The 20,621-nt window shown below is 36.5% G+C and overlaps 1 protein-coding gene across 1 annotated transcript in view; it reads right to left on the reverse strand.

The window, feature by feature from the left end:
• Positions 1-1,134: 1,134 nt before the first annotated feature.
• Positions 1,135-20,621, reverse strand: part of LOC120313599 (calsyntenin-2-like) — a gene marked incomplete at both ends in the record, with an annotated part of 99,651 nt that continues 80,164 nt past the window's right edge. The window contains 2 exons of the mRNA XM_039355669.1: positions 1,135-1,301; positions 12,520-12,682. Coding sequence (XP_039211603.1) covers positions 1,135-1,301; positions 12,520-12,682 — 330 coding nt within the window. The remainder of the gene's footprint in view (positions 1,302-12,519; positions 12,683-20,621) is intronic.

A 20,621-nucleotide genomic window follows, 5' to 3' on the forward strand; every position in this document is an offset into this window, starting at 1 on the left:
TTGGAAGTAATATTTTTTATGTTTTTTGAATAGACACAATTATTATTCAATATTTCATTGCATTCTCTTTGTTATTTATATCATACAGCCTTTCATTAATTAGGTATTATGCAACCTAATGGGTGAGTACATTGATATGAATTGACAAACGCTCAAATGCACAGGAGTTATTTACAAAATGTCACAAACTGAATTTAAAGTCAGAAAAAATTATAATGTAATACAATGCAATACATTTTTGTAGAACTTATTTTCAAACTTTTCAGAATTTGAGAGTGTTGATTTGCTGTAGCTAACACAGTGAAGAGGTTTCTGGAACCTTTAATGACAAACAAAATGAATATTCTGTTTTCAATATGAGTATTCTAATTTGTTTTTTAAAAGAATAAAAATTATGGAAAGTATAGGACTCAGTGATTCTGATAGATTGAATGTATCTGTAAAATGTTTGTGCCACTATTTTTTCAATGCTTATCTACTGTGGTTTACCCCCATTGGTGGGGCTGTCATAAGGTTCGTATGCATAATGTGTTGCAGTTTGTGAAATCTGCACTAGCAGCTTGATTTTTTAAAAAGTTCAGATGAATTGTTCTTAGAATAAAAAATAAAAAAGTAATTTGTGTCTGTTAGTGCTCAAGTCCTCAAAGGTGCAATCTGTGCTAGAACCTTTTTGATCATACTAATATGTTATGGCCTCTGCAAACAATAACAAAACTGGATCTATCTGCTGCAGACAATTCTAATTATGAAATTTTAATCTCATACTTTCACAACTTGCAGAGGTTTTGGGGGTTGTGTGTGAAGACTTTTACAAGTTTTACATCCCTATTAATATGGATGTGTTTGTGTGTTGCATTTCATGGGAAACTAACTTGCTTCTACACAGAATCATTTCACTGACAGAATGAAATGGAAATCCTGAATGGTTGTGAAACACTTATACCATCTGATTTCTATAGGTCTACACTAGAAAGAACACAGTTGGTGTCCCAATGTTCCACTTCTACTTTGTCTTTGTGTGACTTTATGGCAAATTAGATTGCTTCTTGGAGTGCTTTTGCGTTCTATCTTGTGCTCTACATCTCATAAATCAGTTTTAAATGTTAGTAAAGATTATATCAGTTCACACCTTACCTTTATTCCTTGGCCAAGACTCTCCAGGGAATTAATATCCAAACCTTCCTTGCAAGCCTGCAAGCAGGAAATCACTTTCTGACTCTTAATTTTGCCTGGTCGTATGGTAAGACTGGCAAGACTGCCATGGAAATACTGAGCAAATCTGGGCTTTGTGACTTCTCCTCCTATTGAAAATGAACCACAAATTGTCATGTCATTCATACATGCAAATTTATTTAGGAATATCAATATTCTCAGCACTGTCATATACTGTATGTTTTAAACAATTTACGTTAACTGGGCTGCTATTCTTATCAACAAAGATGTAAGAAAAAAATGGCTTACACACTATTATTTTGGAGTAAATAATTCTAATTACAATTCTATCATCATAATTGCACATATTTTAGGTGTGAAAATATATCCTAGCCTGAAATATAGCATTAAAAATTCATTTTTGTAACATATGATGGAAAAACTGTTCAGTGTAGAAACAGAATAAATTCAGCATCTCATTATGTTAAATATATAGAGAGATTCATGTTCAATATAGTAAAACAAAAAGCTGAAAATAGCATGCCAGATTTAAAAATAACATATCAGCCAAATCTAAACCAGGAATAGTAATCTCTCTGAAAGCAGAAATAGTTATGCTAAATTAACAAAATGTCCACCTATAAAATTTGCTTAGCTACAACACTAATTTACATAATACTTCTATGCTTCTCTGTAATATTCTTGAAATATAGATAAGGAAAAAATAAATAACCAGTTTCAATAATATTGGTGTGAAAAAAGTATACATTTACAGGAACAGATTGGAAAGATTTTTATGAATGTGCATGATTTCCACTCTCTTTTAACCTTCTGGGAAAGTGAATTCTTATAGAGATTTTCAAAGGATCAAGATAACGATCAAAGACCAATGAGCAGAGCAGTGATGGTGCAGTGGTTAAAATGCAATATTGTGGGCTGACTTTGCCTATTGCCAGGAGTTTGATCCTGACTTGCTCAAGGTTGACTCAGCCTTCCATCCTTCCAAGATCAGTAAAATGAGAACCCATATTGTTGGGGGCAATGTGCTGGCATTGTAAACTGCTCAGAGAGTGCTGTAAGGCACTATGAAGTGATATATATGTCTAATGCTAAGCACTATTGCTAAGTGTATGCGGGAGGAAAGATATAGCGGATATTTATGAAAGATAATAGTGGCAAAAAGTATTAATCTAAAATATGTTAAAATCAGTCACTTAGTAGTAATTCTATGAGCTATAATTACATCTATGGTACAGTTCTGCTCCATACTGAAATATTCCAGCAAAATAAATTCTGAAATTTATCAGAAGTTTCCAGAAATTATATACTGAATTTTGTGGATTTTTAAACATTAAAATACTGTGACATGTATTATGTATATATAAATATTAACAGTGAAATAGTTTTGCTTTGGAGAAAGAGATCAAGTTCCAAAGAAACAGAATTCAGAATATCATGGCATCAGTTATTATAATTGACAACATTTGCTTAAGATGATATTGGTTTATACAGCAAGAAAAATGAATGAGCAACAGATATTTTTCTGGATCTTGTTTCACAAATTGATGTAAATATGAGTATTTTTATATTAAAATGTTTCACCGTTATAAATAACTATTAGGAATAAACAGGTTAGCATCATTTGTATGAAAACATTCCAAATCTTTCCTGGGAAAGAAAGCAAGCAAAGTCTACAGCACTGATAAATGAATGGGAATCCTTATGGTTCAAGATATCATTCAGCTGAACAATCATATCTTTCAGTGCCAAACATCAGCCAGACAACAAAATTAAATAAAAGAGACAGTTCAGGTGAAACGTATTCATACATCCAGGGAAAAAAAAGAAAAAAAAGACTGAAACCACCTGCATCATAAAATTAATGATAAATCTTACTGCCACTGTAACCATCTGAGCCCAGCCAAATGTAGCCAAGCTTCAGAAGCATTTAGTTACTTACTTGTAACAATCAATAATACAATTATGTTTGCAAACTTGAAATGGCTTTTCTGTATCTAAATATGCCATGATAAAATTAACTATTTAAGTAGTTATGACAAACATTTACTCTTGTCAGTGGAGAGTCAAACACTGATACAGATACTGTAGATATCTTCATCTTAGATACACATCTCTAAGCTTCCCTCACACTTTAGTAGAATCAAAAATTTAAAAGGGATTATTTTGGCTTTCAATATCAGTCCATTGTTCAGTACATGGTATCCCATTTAAAATCTTCCTAATAGCTACTGGTTTAACTTCTTGTTTTAACACATCCAGTAAAAAGAAGCTCAGTATTTCGCTCAATAATTAATTCAGCTATTATGAAGCTGATTTTACTATCATTGTTAAAATTCATCTGATTAACTGTAACTTAATGCCATTGTCTTTTGTTATAATTTGGAAAGACAGTTGTTTAGCTTCCAGGTATGAATTGATCTCATTGTTTAAAAAAGAGGAAAATGTAAAGAAAATAAGGAGTATCTTGGGGGTAGATGCCAAGAAAGACAGGCAGAGAATTTAGATACTCCATGGATAGATTGTAACTCCATGGATAAATTCTGCACCTATGTTTTAATTAAATAATTAATGCTACTACATGCAGTTCTTAGGATGGACATTGAAAACCTTATGATTTTCACCTTTAACTCATGGGATACAAGGCAAATTGAATTCTAGCTAATTTTCTTTGCAGACCTTGATACAGAAAGATTACTTATAACTTTAAAAAAGGAACCAGTTAAATCTTGGCTTTATGGAAGATGTTTTCTTTTTATAGATAAATAATACTGCCATGTAATGATATATTTTAAAAGAAAAAAGACACATTACTAAAGTATTATTGAGGTAACTGTTTAGATGTTCAAAAAAGAACTGCAAAAAGTAAAAATAGGACAAATTATTATTTTTATTCACCAGCACTATTTTTATTCATCACTTTGAAACTTTTATTCCAATAGCATACTTGAGAGAATTTCCTAAAAAAAAAATACAAGTTTAATTGCATGCTAATAAACTGAATAATAGGAAAAATTGTGCAGATAAATGATATACATGGGGGAAAGACTACATAGAAAAATCCATGTATTTCTGGAAAAATTAATAATCTATATAAAATATATAAAGTATCACGTATTGGTTTCCTGGCACTATTTTTTTAAATCATTCTGTTTGATATTTAATAGAATGAAATAATGCACAAGTAGCTACAATATGCATATGTATCTAATTTAGACTGATTAAGTACATCCAGACTTATGGGACTGTGAACTATAATCTAACGTTATATTTTATATTTTATATTTTATATATATATATATATATATATATATATATATATATATATATATATATATTTAGCATATTTGATCTGTTCTCTTATTCATGCATTAGCCAATAATAACCATGGGGCAATTGAGAATGCTCATGCCATGTCTGTCTTCCCTGTGCAGGTGGCTAAAATGACTGCTGAGTTTTTCAAACAAGTTACTCTGAATATAGTCACAATCACTGATTGATTTAGCTTCATTAACTATAGCCAACCACAATTAAATATATTTTATATTACTATATCAATAAGGAGAATTTGGAGAAAAAGAGGGCATAGAAAGATTTTTTTTTCCTGTTTTATATCAGCAATAGGGATTACTTGTATGTTATGTGTTGAAAAAAATCATTGCAAATTATTTTTATTATCATAGCATTTTTCTACCCCTTTGGCCTTCAATCTCAATAAAAGTGATACAATCCATCATTAAAAGCCTAAAGAGTAATAAAGCCCCAGGTGAGGATTTTTTGCCAGCAGAATTATTTAAGAAATTCCTCGACTGGTCGGATCCAGTACTGGCAAGTCTTTTTACACCTGCCATATATCAGATGGATGGAAGATGGCAATAGTTGTCTTTATATATAAAAAAGGAAATAAAAAAGATCCTAGTAATTATAGGTCCATTAGTCTTATTGACCTTGTAGAAAAAATATATGCTAGGTTCCTTTTGTATAAAATTGAAATTATCATTATCATTATTATATCCTTGCAGAAGAACAAGCAGGTTTTAGACAAAACCGATCTATCATTGATAACTGCTTTGTTCTGAACCATCTAATTGCCAAATATGCCTATAAGAGGAGACCCCTGTTTGCTGCTTTTATAGACCTTACAGTAGCATTTGATACTGTAACCAGAGAAGTATTATGGAGTAAATTGACATCTCTTAAAATAGAACCTAGACTGCTAGCTTTGATTAAAGCCCTTTACGCAAGTACCTGTTTGAAGGTGTGGCATGGGGTTAATGGGGCCCTGACTAACAGAATTCACACAAATAAAGGGGTAAGACAAGGGGTATATCCTAGCCCCATTATTATTTAATCTATACATTAATGACCTGCCAGGGTTAATGAAGGATCCCATGGTACATATGCCAATGATCCTAAACATATACTGTAACAGCTTGCTCTAGGTCGATGATATGATCCTATTATCATATTCACAAGTAGGATTATTCAGGCTATTAAGAAGGTTTAACTCCTATTGCCAGGACATCTCCCTAACCATCAGTAAATCTAAATAAAAAATCATGGTGTTGAAAAACATCATGAGAGACATAGATAGTAATTAGATGGTGAACCAATTGAACAGGTTAACACCTTTGTATACTTAGGCATAACGTTTTCCAAGTCTGGATCTTGGGCTTGCCATCTTCAATGGAGCACACTCAGAGCAAAGGCTTGTTTGAATCTACTGCTTAAATTAAAGAATCATAGTTATCCAGGGTCCCAAGTCCCATTAATCAGAGTATATAAGGCTAAGGTTACTTCTCTGCTCTTGTATGGAGCAGAAGTTTGAGGTATATACTCAATTACAAGACTATAACAAATGCAATCCCAGCACCTGAGATCTATTTTGGGCATAGATGTAAGAACATCTGCTGCAGCAGTTAGAGCTAAACTGGGAATCTATACAATTCAAGCTCTATCCAAAATTAGAACATATAATTACTGGCATAAAATTAATGAAATGGAGAGTGATAGACTCCCTATGTTATGCCTACTAGAGCAGATAAAATTACAACCACAAACTTCCTGGTTCGCTAAATTTTGTAAGAAGGTAGATTGTAGGAGTGATCGTGAAATATAATTTGATCATATTTTATCTATCTACATATTATATTGCTGTATTTGATACTAATTTCATTTTTAAAATGTATTTTATCTCAATTTCATTTTAAACTGTATTTTATTTCTATTTTATTTTAAATTGTATTTTAACCAATTCCATTTTAAATTGTTTTTACTGCATTTTAGTATAACGTGTGTTTGGAACTCTGCACCTTTATGTGGCCCATGGGCTAATCAATAAAGTAATTAATTAATAGCATTTTCAAATATAATAGGAAAAAAGCCTGTATTAAAAGGTAATTGCTTTATATTGATCAACAGCAATTTCTTTCTAAATTCTGCTCTAAATACAGCTAATGCAATGTAGTGGATGTGGATTGGCTGGGATTCAGATATCTAATTCAGATTGCCTTGACCAAGTCTTTATTTGTTATGTCATAGGATGAATAAATAACTTAATGTACTAAGTGAGTAGCTGACAAAATTGTTGCTTGAGAAGGAGAAATTTGGAAAAGACTGTTTTGACATATGACATCTTCCTGAAAAGCTCTTTTATGATGTGTGATAACTCTTTAGTTTGTAGTACATTTTTCAGTGCAGTAGAAAACAAGCACAAGTTTTAGAAATCTTTAATCAATGTGTTTCATACAAAATATAATTTGGGCACTACTTGTATTTCATCTGAATGGCAAAAGAAATGGCTATGTTCAAATGCAAAAAACTAATTGGTTAGAGATGACTGTCTTCTATTCTCCATTCAATCTTATTCATAGAGAGAGAAGATGATAGGCAGATGGACAGACATCCAGATATCTGAATGACAGAATAGTAGGTGGCACTAATAATGTCTTCTCTTATAATATGGAACACTATCAAAAATAAACTGAAATTGTATGAAACTCATGTTTTCTAGCCAATAAATGAAATGTCTGAAAATATGTAATTTTATGTTGAAATTGATTTTATATGTGTATAGTAATCAATAGCACCCGAACTTGCTTAATTGTGGTCTGCTAGATTTGGCTTTCTCTTATGTTTAGGATAGATTTACTTTTTATTACCTAAATAAAAAGCCAGTTTGATCTAGACCAGGGGTGTCAAACTGCCGGCCTGTAGGCCAGTTTCATCATACCCAAGTTGCACCCACCCTATTGCCGGCAATAGAAAAAGAGTCGCGATACATCGCAACACGTCACGTGACGTGGTGAGTTTGTCACCCATGGTCTAGAATAGGGGTATCAAACTGCCGGCCTGCAGGATGGACGCATCACCAGGAAACCGCGCCTACCCCATTGCCAGCAATGGGGAAAAAGCTCTGATACGTCACGTGACATCACATGACGTTGCGAGTTTGATATGTTTGGTCTAGAGGTTAAGGAATAAGGCTAGAAACAGAAAGAGTGTGAATTCTATTTCCACCTTAGACATGAAAGCCAATTGGGCCAATTATTCTGTCTCAGCCAACTCACCAATTATTTTTTTGCATTTGAATTAATAGGAGGAAGAAGAAACTTTAGGAAAGAAGAAGCATTAGGAGGAAGAAGGAGCACTGCTGCTTTGAGTTATTTATAAAAATAATAAAGGCAGAATGGATGGGTGGGTGGATGAATGAATGAATGAGTGCCAGTTTGATGTTGTGGTTAAAAGGCAGGCTAGAAATTGGGAGACCATGAATTCTAGTCTTGTCTCAGGCATATATCTAGCTCGGTAAGGCATAAGAAGGAGGCAATGGTAAAACATTTCCAAGTTTTTCCAAGAAAGCTGCAGGACTTGTTCTGGTAGTTACAGGAGTCAACAAGGATTCAAAGGCAAAACAAAAGCAAAGCTACTCACATTTAAGTGAGGTTCTTTATTTTCAAAATTCCTTTTAGTTAAACTTTTCGTTTTGTTCTTACCTCTAGGAAATTATTTTAATTCTTTTATGCTAATCTTTATGCCTGTAATTATATTTGCTTTGTGTTGATTAATGGCAACAATTCATCTGATTTGAGTTTGGAAGGCAGTTTTATTTAATACAATAAAGATGTTTTGTTTTTTGTTTTTATAGTACTATTGATAATCTTTTCCCTCTAAAACATACATTTTAGTGATGTATTTTTTTTTAAAAAATCTCTAAATTTTTCCTTCAGAAATGGCAAACCATGAAACTGTTTTCTGTTTATCTATTTTATTTCTGTTGTTATTGTTGTATTTTTTGACGTTCTAAAAAGTGGCAATCAATGGACCCAGAAATATATTTCAGGAAACAACCAACCAAGAAGAAAAGAATGAAGACAGGACTTCAAGTGAGGGATTAAGTTTTTAATGTGATCTGCAGGGGCATGTAGAAAAAAAAAGGAAGAAGGGAATAAAACACTAATAACTAAAGAAACATTTCATGTTCAGTAAAATGTTGTACATTATTCAGAATTCAACATTTTGGCTGGCGAATTCTTGAATTAAATATCAAGTTGAATATTATGCTTTGATTCAGTTTTCTTCCATTATTTTCTTATAGTTTGCCAAGTCCTCTTTATGTATAGGTGAAATCTCTTAGCAGAGAGTTCTATTCATTTAGGGTATGAACTGATATTATGAAATAATCATAATAACCAGAGTTTAACAAAGAATACCACATGAACTACACATAGTATTCCACCTATTCCACATGGTCAAGTGTCTTTGCATAGAATCAAATGCAATATGTAGAGAAAATCATTTGGTTTTGTATTCCTTTTGGGTTTGAATGTGTCTTTCTCAATCTCAGGTCTTCTGCAAGAGGTCTGGGAACACACAGTTTGTTAGTTGTTCTTAGCACTGTACTCTTGTGGACAGAAAGCTCTGATGTTCTTCTTGTTATCACCACTGGGACAATGTTGGCTTTTACTTTCTATATCATTTCAGGTTCCTTCTTCAGGTCTGCTACTTCTCCAGTTTCTCATATTCCTTCTTCTCCTGATACTGCTATCACTTGGCACCACTACATCTCTTACCATAGTTGTCTTCTGCTTCTTGTCTATCATCATGATATCTGGTTGATTGGTTAGTACCTGCCTGTCTGTCTGAATTTGGAAGTCCCACGGGTTCTTAGCACTTCTATTCTCCAAGATTTTTTGAAGAATCTCCCATCTGGACTTGAGAGGATCTATTGCATACATTGTACAAAGGTTCCTGTACACAATGCCAGCTACTTGGTTGTATCATTCAATATATGCTGTTCCTGCCTGCATCTTACATCCTGCTACTATGTGTTGGACTCTCTCTGTTCTGCCTGTACCGTAGGTCCTGTCTAGAGTGGTAAACCCCTGCTTCTTTGGATCTTGTGCTTAGTGCCTGATAGGATTTCTCACTGTCTGCCTATTCAACTATCTGTACATATCGTGTACATCTGTACATCTCATTCTTCTGTTTGATCATCTTCCCATGTCTGCTGCTGCTATCTCAGGCATTCTCTTAGCAGCACATCTTTGGATGCCAACTTACTGATGTGCCCTTGAATATTCTGGGCTTCATCTTGGACAGTAACTTTGACATTCAGTAGACCCCAGCTGTCCCCCCTCCTTTTTCTTTTTTGCTGGTGTACAATTTCTGGGTGTTGAACATCAGGTAGAAACCTCCATATATTGTGAAGAAATTCTGGGTCAATCCATTAGCAGTCTCTATGCCTTCCTTTGTTTAGCTAACAATACCATAAAGATATATGTTTTGATGGCATGGATCTTATTATTCCCTTGAGCTGAGTTTTCAGGGCCTGTCTGTCAGCCCTCCTGGGTAACTGGGTAGAAACAACACCAGATGAGCTAAATCTATTTCACTATATTAACAGAATCTTGTAAGTCTGAGGTACAACTTCCTGCCCTCAACTTTTTACTACTAGATCCATTAGGGAGGTCCTTTTCTAGTTTCTTTGTTTGACTGTAAATTGACCACAGATTCATACCTTTCTTAGCTGGTAGGCAGCACCTCCTTTCTCTTTTCCTCAAGTTTATCCATGCATTTCATTCCATTGTCTTATCCTTTGGTGGTAGTTGGTTCTTGCTGTCTTTCTTGTCTCCTTATTATGGTTCCTATCTTTCTGTGGGATACCAAGGTACTGTAGCTGGTCTGTATGCCTGCTATGTGGTTTGCTGGTAGTTCCACTGCATCAGTCTTAACTACTTTCCCTCTCTTTACTACCATCAAGCTACACTTCTCGAATCATCTGGTAGTGGTACTATCTATTCCACATTGTTTTATCTGACCAAAGTAGGCTGTGATCCAGCTATATCCACAGTATTTTGCTTGTCTAATAATTTAATCACTTTATTAAAGTAATCATTAAGGTTTATCTGGCATGTTCTGTTTCTAACAAACCCATGCTGGCTTCTAGTGATTGCTATGTTCATTTTTAGGCACTCAGAAATATGCTGCTTGATTATCCTTTCTAGGATTTTCCCAAGTATTGATGTGAACCTAACTGATCTATAGTTTCCTGGATCCATTTTTTCTTCCCTTTTTGAAGATTATAATCACATCAACTCTCTTCCAGTTCCAGATAAGTCTTAGGAGCTAGGGCTAGGAATTCCAATTTTCAATCAGGTTTGAGATATCAACTCCCTCAACTCCCTTAACTCCTTTTTTGTGTGCAGTGGGTCAAGAGAGTTTTTATTACTTAAGAATATTTCACAGCTCAGTCAAGATAACACTTTCCTATGGTTCAGATGGAAGAGCATAGATTGATTCACAATGTTTCCACTTGTCCTCAACCTCCTGAAGATGGCAGGAGTGGGGATAATTACATGAAAATTCAAAAATCTTTCCTTCTATCCAGATACATTCTTCCTTGCATATGCTTGACCAGAAGTGCAAAGCTGGAAGTGATATCATTTCAGATCCAAGGTGGCGCAGCAGTTAGAGTGCAGTACTGTAGGCCACTTTAGCTGACTGTGTTCAGCAGGTCAGCGGTTCAAATCTCACCGGCTCAAGGTTGACTCAGCCATCCATCCTTCCGAGGTAGGTAAAATGAGGACCCAGATTGTTGGGGGCAATGTAAATATATATATATATATACATTGCTTACTGGTGTACACCGCTTACAGAGTGCTTGCATTTAAAGCGGTATATAAGTCTCATAAATAAATAAATAAAATTTCAAAATAAATAACAGCTATGAGACTAACTAAGACTTTACAACTTATTAACTATAGCACATGATTGTCCAGCACTTAATTTCTAATTAGCTGACTATTTGAAACATGAGAGAAAAATGGAAAGAATATAATACTATAGTCATAAACCAAATATAATCAACATCACCACCACCATCATATAATGAATAGGAATTAATAATGTTTTGATAGCTTTTTGTAATATAGTATTCTTCATGTGATTTAGGATTGCCAGAACTCATTAAATCACCCTCCCCAAAAAGTGATTGAAAATTAAGCTGGATAGAAATTCTGGACATTTCAACTCCAATACATATACAGAGTCAGATTGTGGAAGGTGCACATTAGGGTATACTTTATTACATTAAGAACAATTATCTTTACTTCCATAGTAAAATGCTATATGTATATAAATAAAATTCAACATAAAACAAGCTACATTAGAGCCCCACACTTTAGGAAGTACAGTACATGATTTCACAGTTCATATATATCTTCTTGAATTCAAACTGTTAAGTCATACTAAGCTAACACCAAACAAATCACAGTACATGAATTAAGTGAAAGAAAGTAATGAAAGAGAATCATCAAGCTATTTAATTAATGATGTAATGGTAGTAAAAGAAAAGTACAGAAAATGAATCAAAATAAAACATAACTACTTAATTAATTATTTGGAATGGAATAGGGCAACATTTTTTAGTCAGGTAATTTTTAACAATTTGCAAGACAGCACAGTGTATAATAAATGAAACATAATTTCTAATTCCAGATTTCTATTTCTAAAATAGAAAAGGTCTGGGATTTTGCAGATTATTGGAAGAATAGATCTGAAAGACTAGACACATACACACACACAAATTTCAAAGTACTATTTTCTTGTTGCATTGAGAATATCTAAATTGTTCAATAAATGCTTGTTTTCTAAAAATAAAATTATATTACTTTTTTTGCATGTGCAGGGCCTGCATTTCTACATCAAACTTTACAAAGGTCTAAATGTAGAGAGAGAACTTTCCTCAGCTGGCATTTAAACTATGATTTCATTAAATACAACCCTCTATTTAATAGAAATATCAATACAGTGAAATTTCAATTTAAGCATTCAAATTAATATAATTACCTTGCCAACAGGCACCCACAGTGAGTTGCATTGCTATGTGTGAGGGATGAATAGGCCAGTCATTAGTTACAAGATATGGTTCATATGTTGTACCATCCATATACAAAGTAGCTACTGGGAACTCAATGTTGACAACATAGTAGTGCCATTCTTTATCACAAATCTAAAGAATAGAAGAAGAGGAAAGAAAATATTACCTAGCTTCATGAACAAAGTTTGGGAGATGATCAATCAAAACAAATGAATTTTGCTCTACTTTAAACTGGAGAGGACTTTCATGGTCCTGTTACACTTTTATGTATATAGCATACAATATTTATTTCAGAATTCCTTTTTGCATAAAAAGTGTAAATACATACACAATTTGATCAAATGCTGTATGATTTAGCCACATATGCATGTTTATTTTTTCCCCAAGTATATGCTGTTATAAAATATAGTGCAGCAATTGGAAGAAATAACTAAGTAGATTTGTTCCTAGGGATTTTATTAGGATTCACTTCCTATGCAGAACGAACACCAATAGGAAAGAATAAAGGCTCCATCTCTTTCTCCTCTTCTCAAATATTCATCCATAAATATTAGAACAGTTTTCTCAGAGGTAATAATATCTGTATTAAAGGGAAGGTATAATTTCAATCTACAAACTAGGGATAAATAACAGTACAATCACCATTTCTCTAATACAACATGAAAGCTCACTATAATTTTCTTCACAATTTGGCAACAGCTGGTTACCTAAAGAATCTATTCAGATGGATTTGTTTAGTTATAATTCATGATATCTATTTGTTTAAAATGCTATAAAATTGCAAGCAGAAGGATAATTAAAAACATAGCTGTCATCTGTAAATTAATAGCTATAATCTATTAATTATTACTGTAGCTATGACTCTACTTGATCAATTACATTTCTTTAAATTCTTTTGCTGTCAGGCTGTATTTAGATACTGGGTCCAGTTCTGGGCACTGCATTTTAGGAAGGACTTTATCACATTTGAGAATATCCAGAGGAAAACAACTAATATCATAAGAGCTTGGAAGGGAGAAATTACAAGGAGCTGGGTGTGTATAGAGACATAACTTTCTTCAAGCTGTCATGTAGAATGTGGGGTAGAATAACTTAGAGTTGTTTCAGCTGACAAGACAAGGTAGAAGGATTATAAAATGTCTAACATACAGATTTCAGTTGGACATCAGGAACAATTCTTAACAGCAAGATCTGCTCAGAAATAGAACAGACCGTCTCAGCTAGTGGTAGATTCTTCATTACTAAATTATTTAAACAGATGCCAGATTTGTCAGGGATAATATAGTTGTGGTTTCCTGCATCAGGTCGGAAATTGGACTCAAGGATCTCTGAAGCCCTTTGCAAACTATATATTCTATGATTTTTTTAAAAAAATAGCAGCTCATTTCACAAGATCATACAGTTTTCATCAAAGATCAGTCACCTTAGATAAAACAACTTTATGCAACATCTAGCTCAGGGGTTCTTTTTTGTTTTTTACTTATATTGTATGTTGCTAGAGTTGTGTGTAGTTGATTTTCTCCACTGAAATGGTTATCACAGAAGCATTTAAATGTATGACCATATTACGGTATTTTTATCACCATCACTCTATTCATTTGTTGACATTTTTGTTCTAGATTTTAGGCAATCTGATTTAGTATATAATAAACATGTAAAGGAAGACAATGAGTGAAGCCTGAAACATCTGCTATCCCTTGGTGACCTTCTTTGTTCCCACCCACACATGGTTTGAGGCAGACACTAAGTCTATAGGGCACTTCAATTCCAAAAATTTGATTCACACTCTTTTGAAGTAAATCATTACAGATAGTCCTGAGGTTAAGACAACAATTAGGACTGGAATTTCTGTCACTAAGTGATGCAATTGTAAAGAACAATGTCACGTTACCAGTTAGCATTCCTGGCTGCTGTCTTAACCAGATGCTTGGGTCATTGACCAAAGACCTCATGTGACAATGATATGAGAAGAAGTAGAGTTTCAGGTCAACAAGTGAGAGCTGTTGGTGAGAGCTATGGGCAGATACGTGCTATAGGCACATGTTATGGAGCAAAGGCAGGTATGTGGGTCATTACAGCATGTGCTATGGAGCATGGGCAGGTGTGCAGAAACCAATGGCAAGAACAATGGTGCATGGATGGTTGCTGAATGAGTTGTCATAACCCAAGAACTATTTGTAAACTGAACAAGTGTTTCCTGCTAAAGTATCAAGTTGGAACAGCAATTTGGATCTCTCTGATCCAAATACTGAAAAGGGACTCTGACCACTGAATTAAAGAGTCTGCCCAAATTAAATCAGCCTGCATTAACATTATAATTCAAGGCACAGGGAAGTAGAAGTAAATATGAGCACTAGAATAATTTATGTTGAGGCAATGCCAGTGGCAATGCCAAAACATGTATAAAAGCCTAAAATGGACTATTTGTAAGCTGTCTCACATGTTTCAGAAATTGGGCAATCATTATTTTAGAAAGTCTGCCTTGACACTAAGGTTATTAGCACCAACATTGAAGTATAAGCAAATAGAAGTCACTCTTTTTTCTACAATATCAATATCTACACCCTCTTCATGCTACGCTTCAATTTCCAAAATTATACCATTAGTTTCAGACATCTGAATGTCATTAAGGAAATCACCTTGTGTATTTATTATCTCAAAGACTTTTCATGAAAAATCTCAGGCAGATTGATAGTTTTACCCTACCTGCAAACAATTATTGCTTGTCTCTGGCAAATTAAGAAAGCTTTGAATCATTACACTGATGATGTTACTTAGTTGGGCAATGAAACATCTGTAAGTAAATAACAAAGCTAAGAGAGCACTAAGCAATACAGTTCAACCTTGAACTACATATATGTTCTTCTATTAAAATTCTGGATAGTTGAAAGGACTAAGACTGGAGCACAGAAACAATTATTATTCATGATAGTAGACAGAGAAATATTTTGTCTTGCTCTCTCACTCACACATCAATGCATATACAGAAAGAGAACTAAGTGCAATGGTTGATGTGTTGGCAGTGGTGGGATTCAAATATGTGAACAACCGTTTCTTTGTGTGGATGCCACTTCCAGAAGTCCATTCTGGCCTTGGGCAACAAAAAATTAGCTACCGGTTCTGCAAAGTGGTGCGAACTGGCTGAATCCCACCACTGTGTGTTGGGCTACAAACAGGAAAGTGTGGGTTTCAGTTTTCTCTAAGGCAGAGGTCTTCAAACTTGGCCCTTTTGTGAGTTGTGGACTTCAACTCCCACATTCCTCGGCCAGTGATGCTGGCTGAGGAATTCTGGGAATTGAAGTCCACAAGTCATAAAAGGGCCAAGTTTGAAGACTCCTGCTCTAAGGCATGGAAGCTAGCTGGGTGACTTTGAGGCAGTCACTTTTTTTTTCAGCCCAACCAAGTTAACAGGTGATTTCTGTGGGAAAATAAGAGGAGGGACCATTATAGACATTGTCATTAGTTGTACAAAATATATAAATCAGATGTACGCATATATACATACAGATACACACACATACTCACACACACCAACTGGCAGGTCTGTTTTAGAGAGTTTAATGCTGGTATGGAAAGAACAATCAGTGGGTGAGGTTAGTTAGATTTGCCATTTGTTCTTACCTATTCTTTTACAATGATTGTATTCTATTTTCATTTTATTGGTATTATTGTACATTGTCCAGAGTCAGCTGGAGCCTGGACAGTAAATATTAGAGTAATCTCTATAAAATTAAATTAAACTGCTTTATCGGAACAAGGTTTTGGAAGGATGTAGTTAGGCTGCTGAATTATTGAAGAATGAAGGTTCACTAATGGGGTGAGAATGTGTGAATGGTATACATAGAACTAAAAGATGAGAGCAGCATTGAAGAAGCATTGAGAATGAAAGAAAGGAATTCCTGATAGGAATCAAAGATTTGAGATGAGATTGGCAGTGAATCTGACTGTCAGTGAAGGAATAAAAGCTAGCATTTGGCAGGCCAATGGTACTAGTAGTGAAGAGAGTGAAGAGGCAAAGGTTGCTCTGTCACCTTCATTGCTATAACTAATGCTACTTTTGTTGCTGCCACTGTAACTGGATTGGGTGACTGTGGAAGGCCAGAACAAGTAGAAGTAGCATTGGTTATTCACTCTGTTCACTCAAGGCCAGCAGAGAATGGTGCATACTAATGCTAAATTGTCATTTCTGAAATGCCGTGGATGCTATGGAAACTGGAGACAAGCGACTAGAATCAAGCTATTTGTCTCTAGCTCAACTGACATACATTATCATAAGCTGGATCTGTTTTTTATCTTGGAGCAATGGTAATGAAATATATTGTCATCTGCCCTTTGCCATGTTAGCTTACTTCCTAGATTACATTTGCTTTGTCAATATCCTGGACCTCTGCAAAGGTGACAGTGTGATTAAAATAATCTGCCCCAGTCACCTAATGGATCTTGTTGATTTTCAGTGAGCACTTGAGATTTATTTCAGTGATCTGGCAAGCAATTTCTTCCTGTGCTTTGTGGAACTCAGGAGATTGAATGGCCTTGCTTTGTGTGCTGATTTCTGATGATACTAATTAATATAGGAAAGGACACTTTTCATTCATTATTCCCCTTTTTCAAAATTTATGCAGTTAATATTTTAGCTCAAAAAGTACATCAAAAGTGAGTAAATGTGAACAGTCTCAAAAATGTAACTAGGCTATATGAATGTTCATGTAGTGTTTTTTTTAAAGAAAAATCACAAATTGATACAGAAAGGGAATTGATAGTAACTGACAGATTAATTCATCTACTGGAACAAGGATGCTGATCCTTTATTCCCCTCTTTGTATGTTTCCTACAGGTTTAATGAGAATGCACTGAGATGCTGTTATTTTTCACATATTTCCCTTCTTTATTTACTGGAAAATTTGCTAGTCATGGGTCCTGAAAAACTCCTGTGATGCTGCTGTAGCCTTGTGAAGTTTTAATCTTCTGACAGGCAAGTTCAACATCAAGGATTTAAATAATTAGAGGTTACATGGGGAAAAATAAAGGTATAGATGCAGAATATACCATACAGTATCTAGGAAAGGAAATGACTTGCTTTGTTGGCAGGACAAGTTGATAGGGTGCTGAAAAGAGGTAGCATTCAGGGGCAGTTCTGTCTTTCTGTATCAATTCTGTATAAATCTGGAGTAGTAAGAGTGCTAAGGAAGGAATGTTGAAAGCAAATAACTGATACAGTGAGTATGAATGACAAAAGCATTTGCTAAAAGAAAACATTTGAATGTAGCTATGTAGTTCTATTGCTTGTCAAGCACTGGATATGCTTTTCAAAATATAAACTCTCAGGTAAAATGCAAAATGCACAGGAAAAACATTTTCTGAAGGGAATAAATAGATATAGCAATTCTAAATGTTATGTCCCGAGCCTTGCAAACGGCTCGGGCGTTTGCAGGCAGTCCCGGGCAGGTGCAAAGCTGCCCGGGACCAGACAGGCTGTCGCCAGCGCCGTGCGCATGCGCGGGTGCTGGCGCGGGAAAAGTAACCCATTTACCCGGGAGTTGCCTATATAAGAGGCTGCGAGGCGTTTGGGCGAGGCTGAAGCCATCTTCCTGTAAGCTGAACGCTGAATAAATGAAACTGAGAACTCCAGCTGCTTCTCGTGTCTGTTTTCCCGCCACGGACTCAACACTGGCGACGAAGGTGGGATGCCTTGCACTACCTGGAAAGGAAGAAGTGTAAGCTTACCCAAGGAGTCCTGAGCGGCGAAAGAGGAACGGCGTCGACTTGGCAGCTGCCCGCCAATCCGGTGCGCATTCGGGGGTAGGCTGGCTGATAGACCCGTCTCCTGAAGATCCGAAGATGGCGAAAATCGGAAGGCTTTCGGAATTCGACGTCTCACATCCAGAGCGGTGGGAGTCCTACGTATCCAGAATGGAGAACTACTTCAAGGCAAACCAAGTGAGGGAAGATAGCTTGAAGGCGGCCACCCTGCTTTGCGTTTGCGGCCAAGACGCCTTCGAAATCGCAGAAAACCTTGCAGCACCTGTTCCAGTAGAGTCTGTAAGCTACGCAGACCTGAAGAAGCTGCTGAAGGAGCACTTCAACCCCAAGGTGTCTGTTATCTCATGGCGCCACATCTTCGAACAGAGGGATCAACGGTCCGGTGAGTCAGCCAAGGAATACATCGCCGTGTTACGGAAGGCCGCCAAGCCCTGCGAGTTCAAGGACCTCGAGGAACGACTGAGGGACCGATTCGTGTGCGGGTTAAGGCATCGCGAGCTACAACAGAGACTTTTCGCAAGGAAGAATTATCCTTCCAAGACGCCTTAAGGGAAGTCACCGCAGAAGAAGCAGCAGGCGGCGCCATCAAAAACATGCGGCCGATCAGAAACAGTGCAGAGGGTGCGTCCGTGCACCAGGAAGACGTCCGACGAAACTCCGAGGAGGATCCGGACGAGGAAGTCGACCGTCTACACCCCGCGAAGGAAGAGAACCAGAAGGGAAGCTCTTCGGCTCCGCTCAAGTGCATCGGCTGTGGAGGTCGCCACAGGAGAACCGACTGCAAGTTCCGCTCCGCTACCTGCCGGGCATGCGGCAAACAAGGGCACATTGCAGCTGTGTGTCTGGGCCGACGAAAGGCACAACCCCAAGAAGAACGCCTGAAAGGGTACCAGATTCCCCAGCCAGAATAGGGTAGGTTTTGCGCTTCGCGAAGAAGCATCTGTAGAACAGGCACACACAAGCCCATGAAGAAAAAGCTGTCACTCAACGTGAAGCTACAAGGGGTTCCATTATCTATGGAACTAGACACAGGGTCTGCCCTGTCCATCATTTCATTGCATACATTTAGGAAGATTTGTTCCAGAAGTGGGTCTAAGGCCAAGTTAAGGCCTTCTGATATTGTATTAACAGATTTTCAGAATCAGAGTGTGTGTTATTGTGTTTTGTTAGACTTATTAGTAGTAGGGCCACCCTTAACGTGCAATACAAGAGTTTTGAAGGTCCACTAGACTTATTAGTAGTAGGGGGTGAACGAACGAGTCTCATAGGACTCGATTGGTTTGAGGCCCTGGGGATACACGTCACAGGACTCAACAGCTTACAAACACTCGACCTACAGGAAGTCTGCAAAGAATTTGCAGATGTTTTCAGCCCCCAGCTGGGCACATTCAAAGGACCACCTGTGTCCTTAAAGCTAGACCCCACTGTCACTCCCATTAGGATTAAAGCAAGAAGGGTCCCTTTTGCTTTAAAAAGTAAGATTGACACTGAACTAGACAAACTAATCCAACAGGGAATCCTAGAACCTGTTGATTCCAGCCCGTGGGAGACCCCCATTGTCACGCCTCTAAAGGCAAATGGGGACATTCGCATTTGTGCTGATTACAAATGCACACTCAATAAGGCATTGCAGCAACATGCCTATCCTGTTCCTGTGGTCAGTCACATCCTGGCCTCTCTCAAGGGGGGGCGTGTTTTTGCAAAGCTTGACCTAGCTCAAGCATATCAACAGCTGCCTGTTGATGATGATGCTGCCATAGCTCAGACCATTGTGACCCACAGGGGAGCCTTTAAGGTAAAAAGGCTACAGTTTGGAGTGAATGTCGCTCCTGGGATTTTCCAAAGCGTAATGGAAAACACACTACGAGGTATACCAGGGGTCTGCCCCTACTTTGACGATGTCTTGATTGCAGGAGACTCCACACACATTCTAGCTGAAAGGCTTAGGGCTGTCCTGTTAAGATTCAGGAAATCAGGCCTCAAGCTCAGAAAAGACAAATGCCAGATTGGGGTGCCTTCTACTGAATTTCTGGGATTCAAAATTGATGCTGCTGGGATTCATCCTGCTGAATCCAAACTAACTGCTATTTTAGAAGCACCCAGGCCAAAGTCTAAGGCCGAACTTCAGGCCTTCCTAGGCCTCCTGAATTTCTACAATTCTTTTCTTCCACATAAAGCTAGTGTAGCTGAGCCTCTTCACAGGCTACTAGACAAACAGGCTGTGTGGCTGTGGTCACAAGCGCATGAGGCTTGCTTTAAAGAAGTCAAGGCCTTGCTCACTTCTAACAGTGTTCTTGCACATTTCAACGAG

This window comes from Crotalus tigris, unplaced genomic scaffold (assembly GCF_016545835.1).
Source record: "Crotalus tigris isolate CLP2741 ecotype Arizona unplaced genomic scaffold, ASM1654583v1 scf7180000018719.141741, whole genome shotgun sequence".
Classification (NCBI taxonomy): domain Eukaryota; kingdom Metazoa; phylum Chordata; class Lepidosauria; order Squamata; family Viperidae; genus Crotalus; species Crotalus tigris.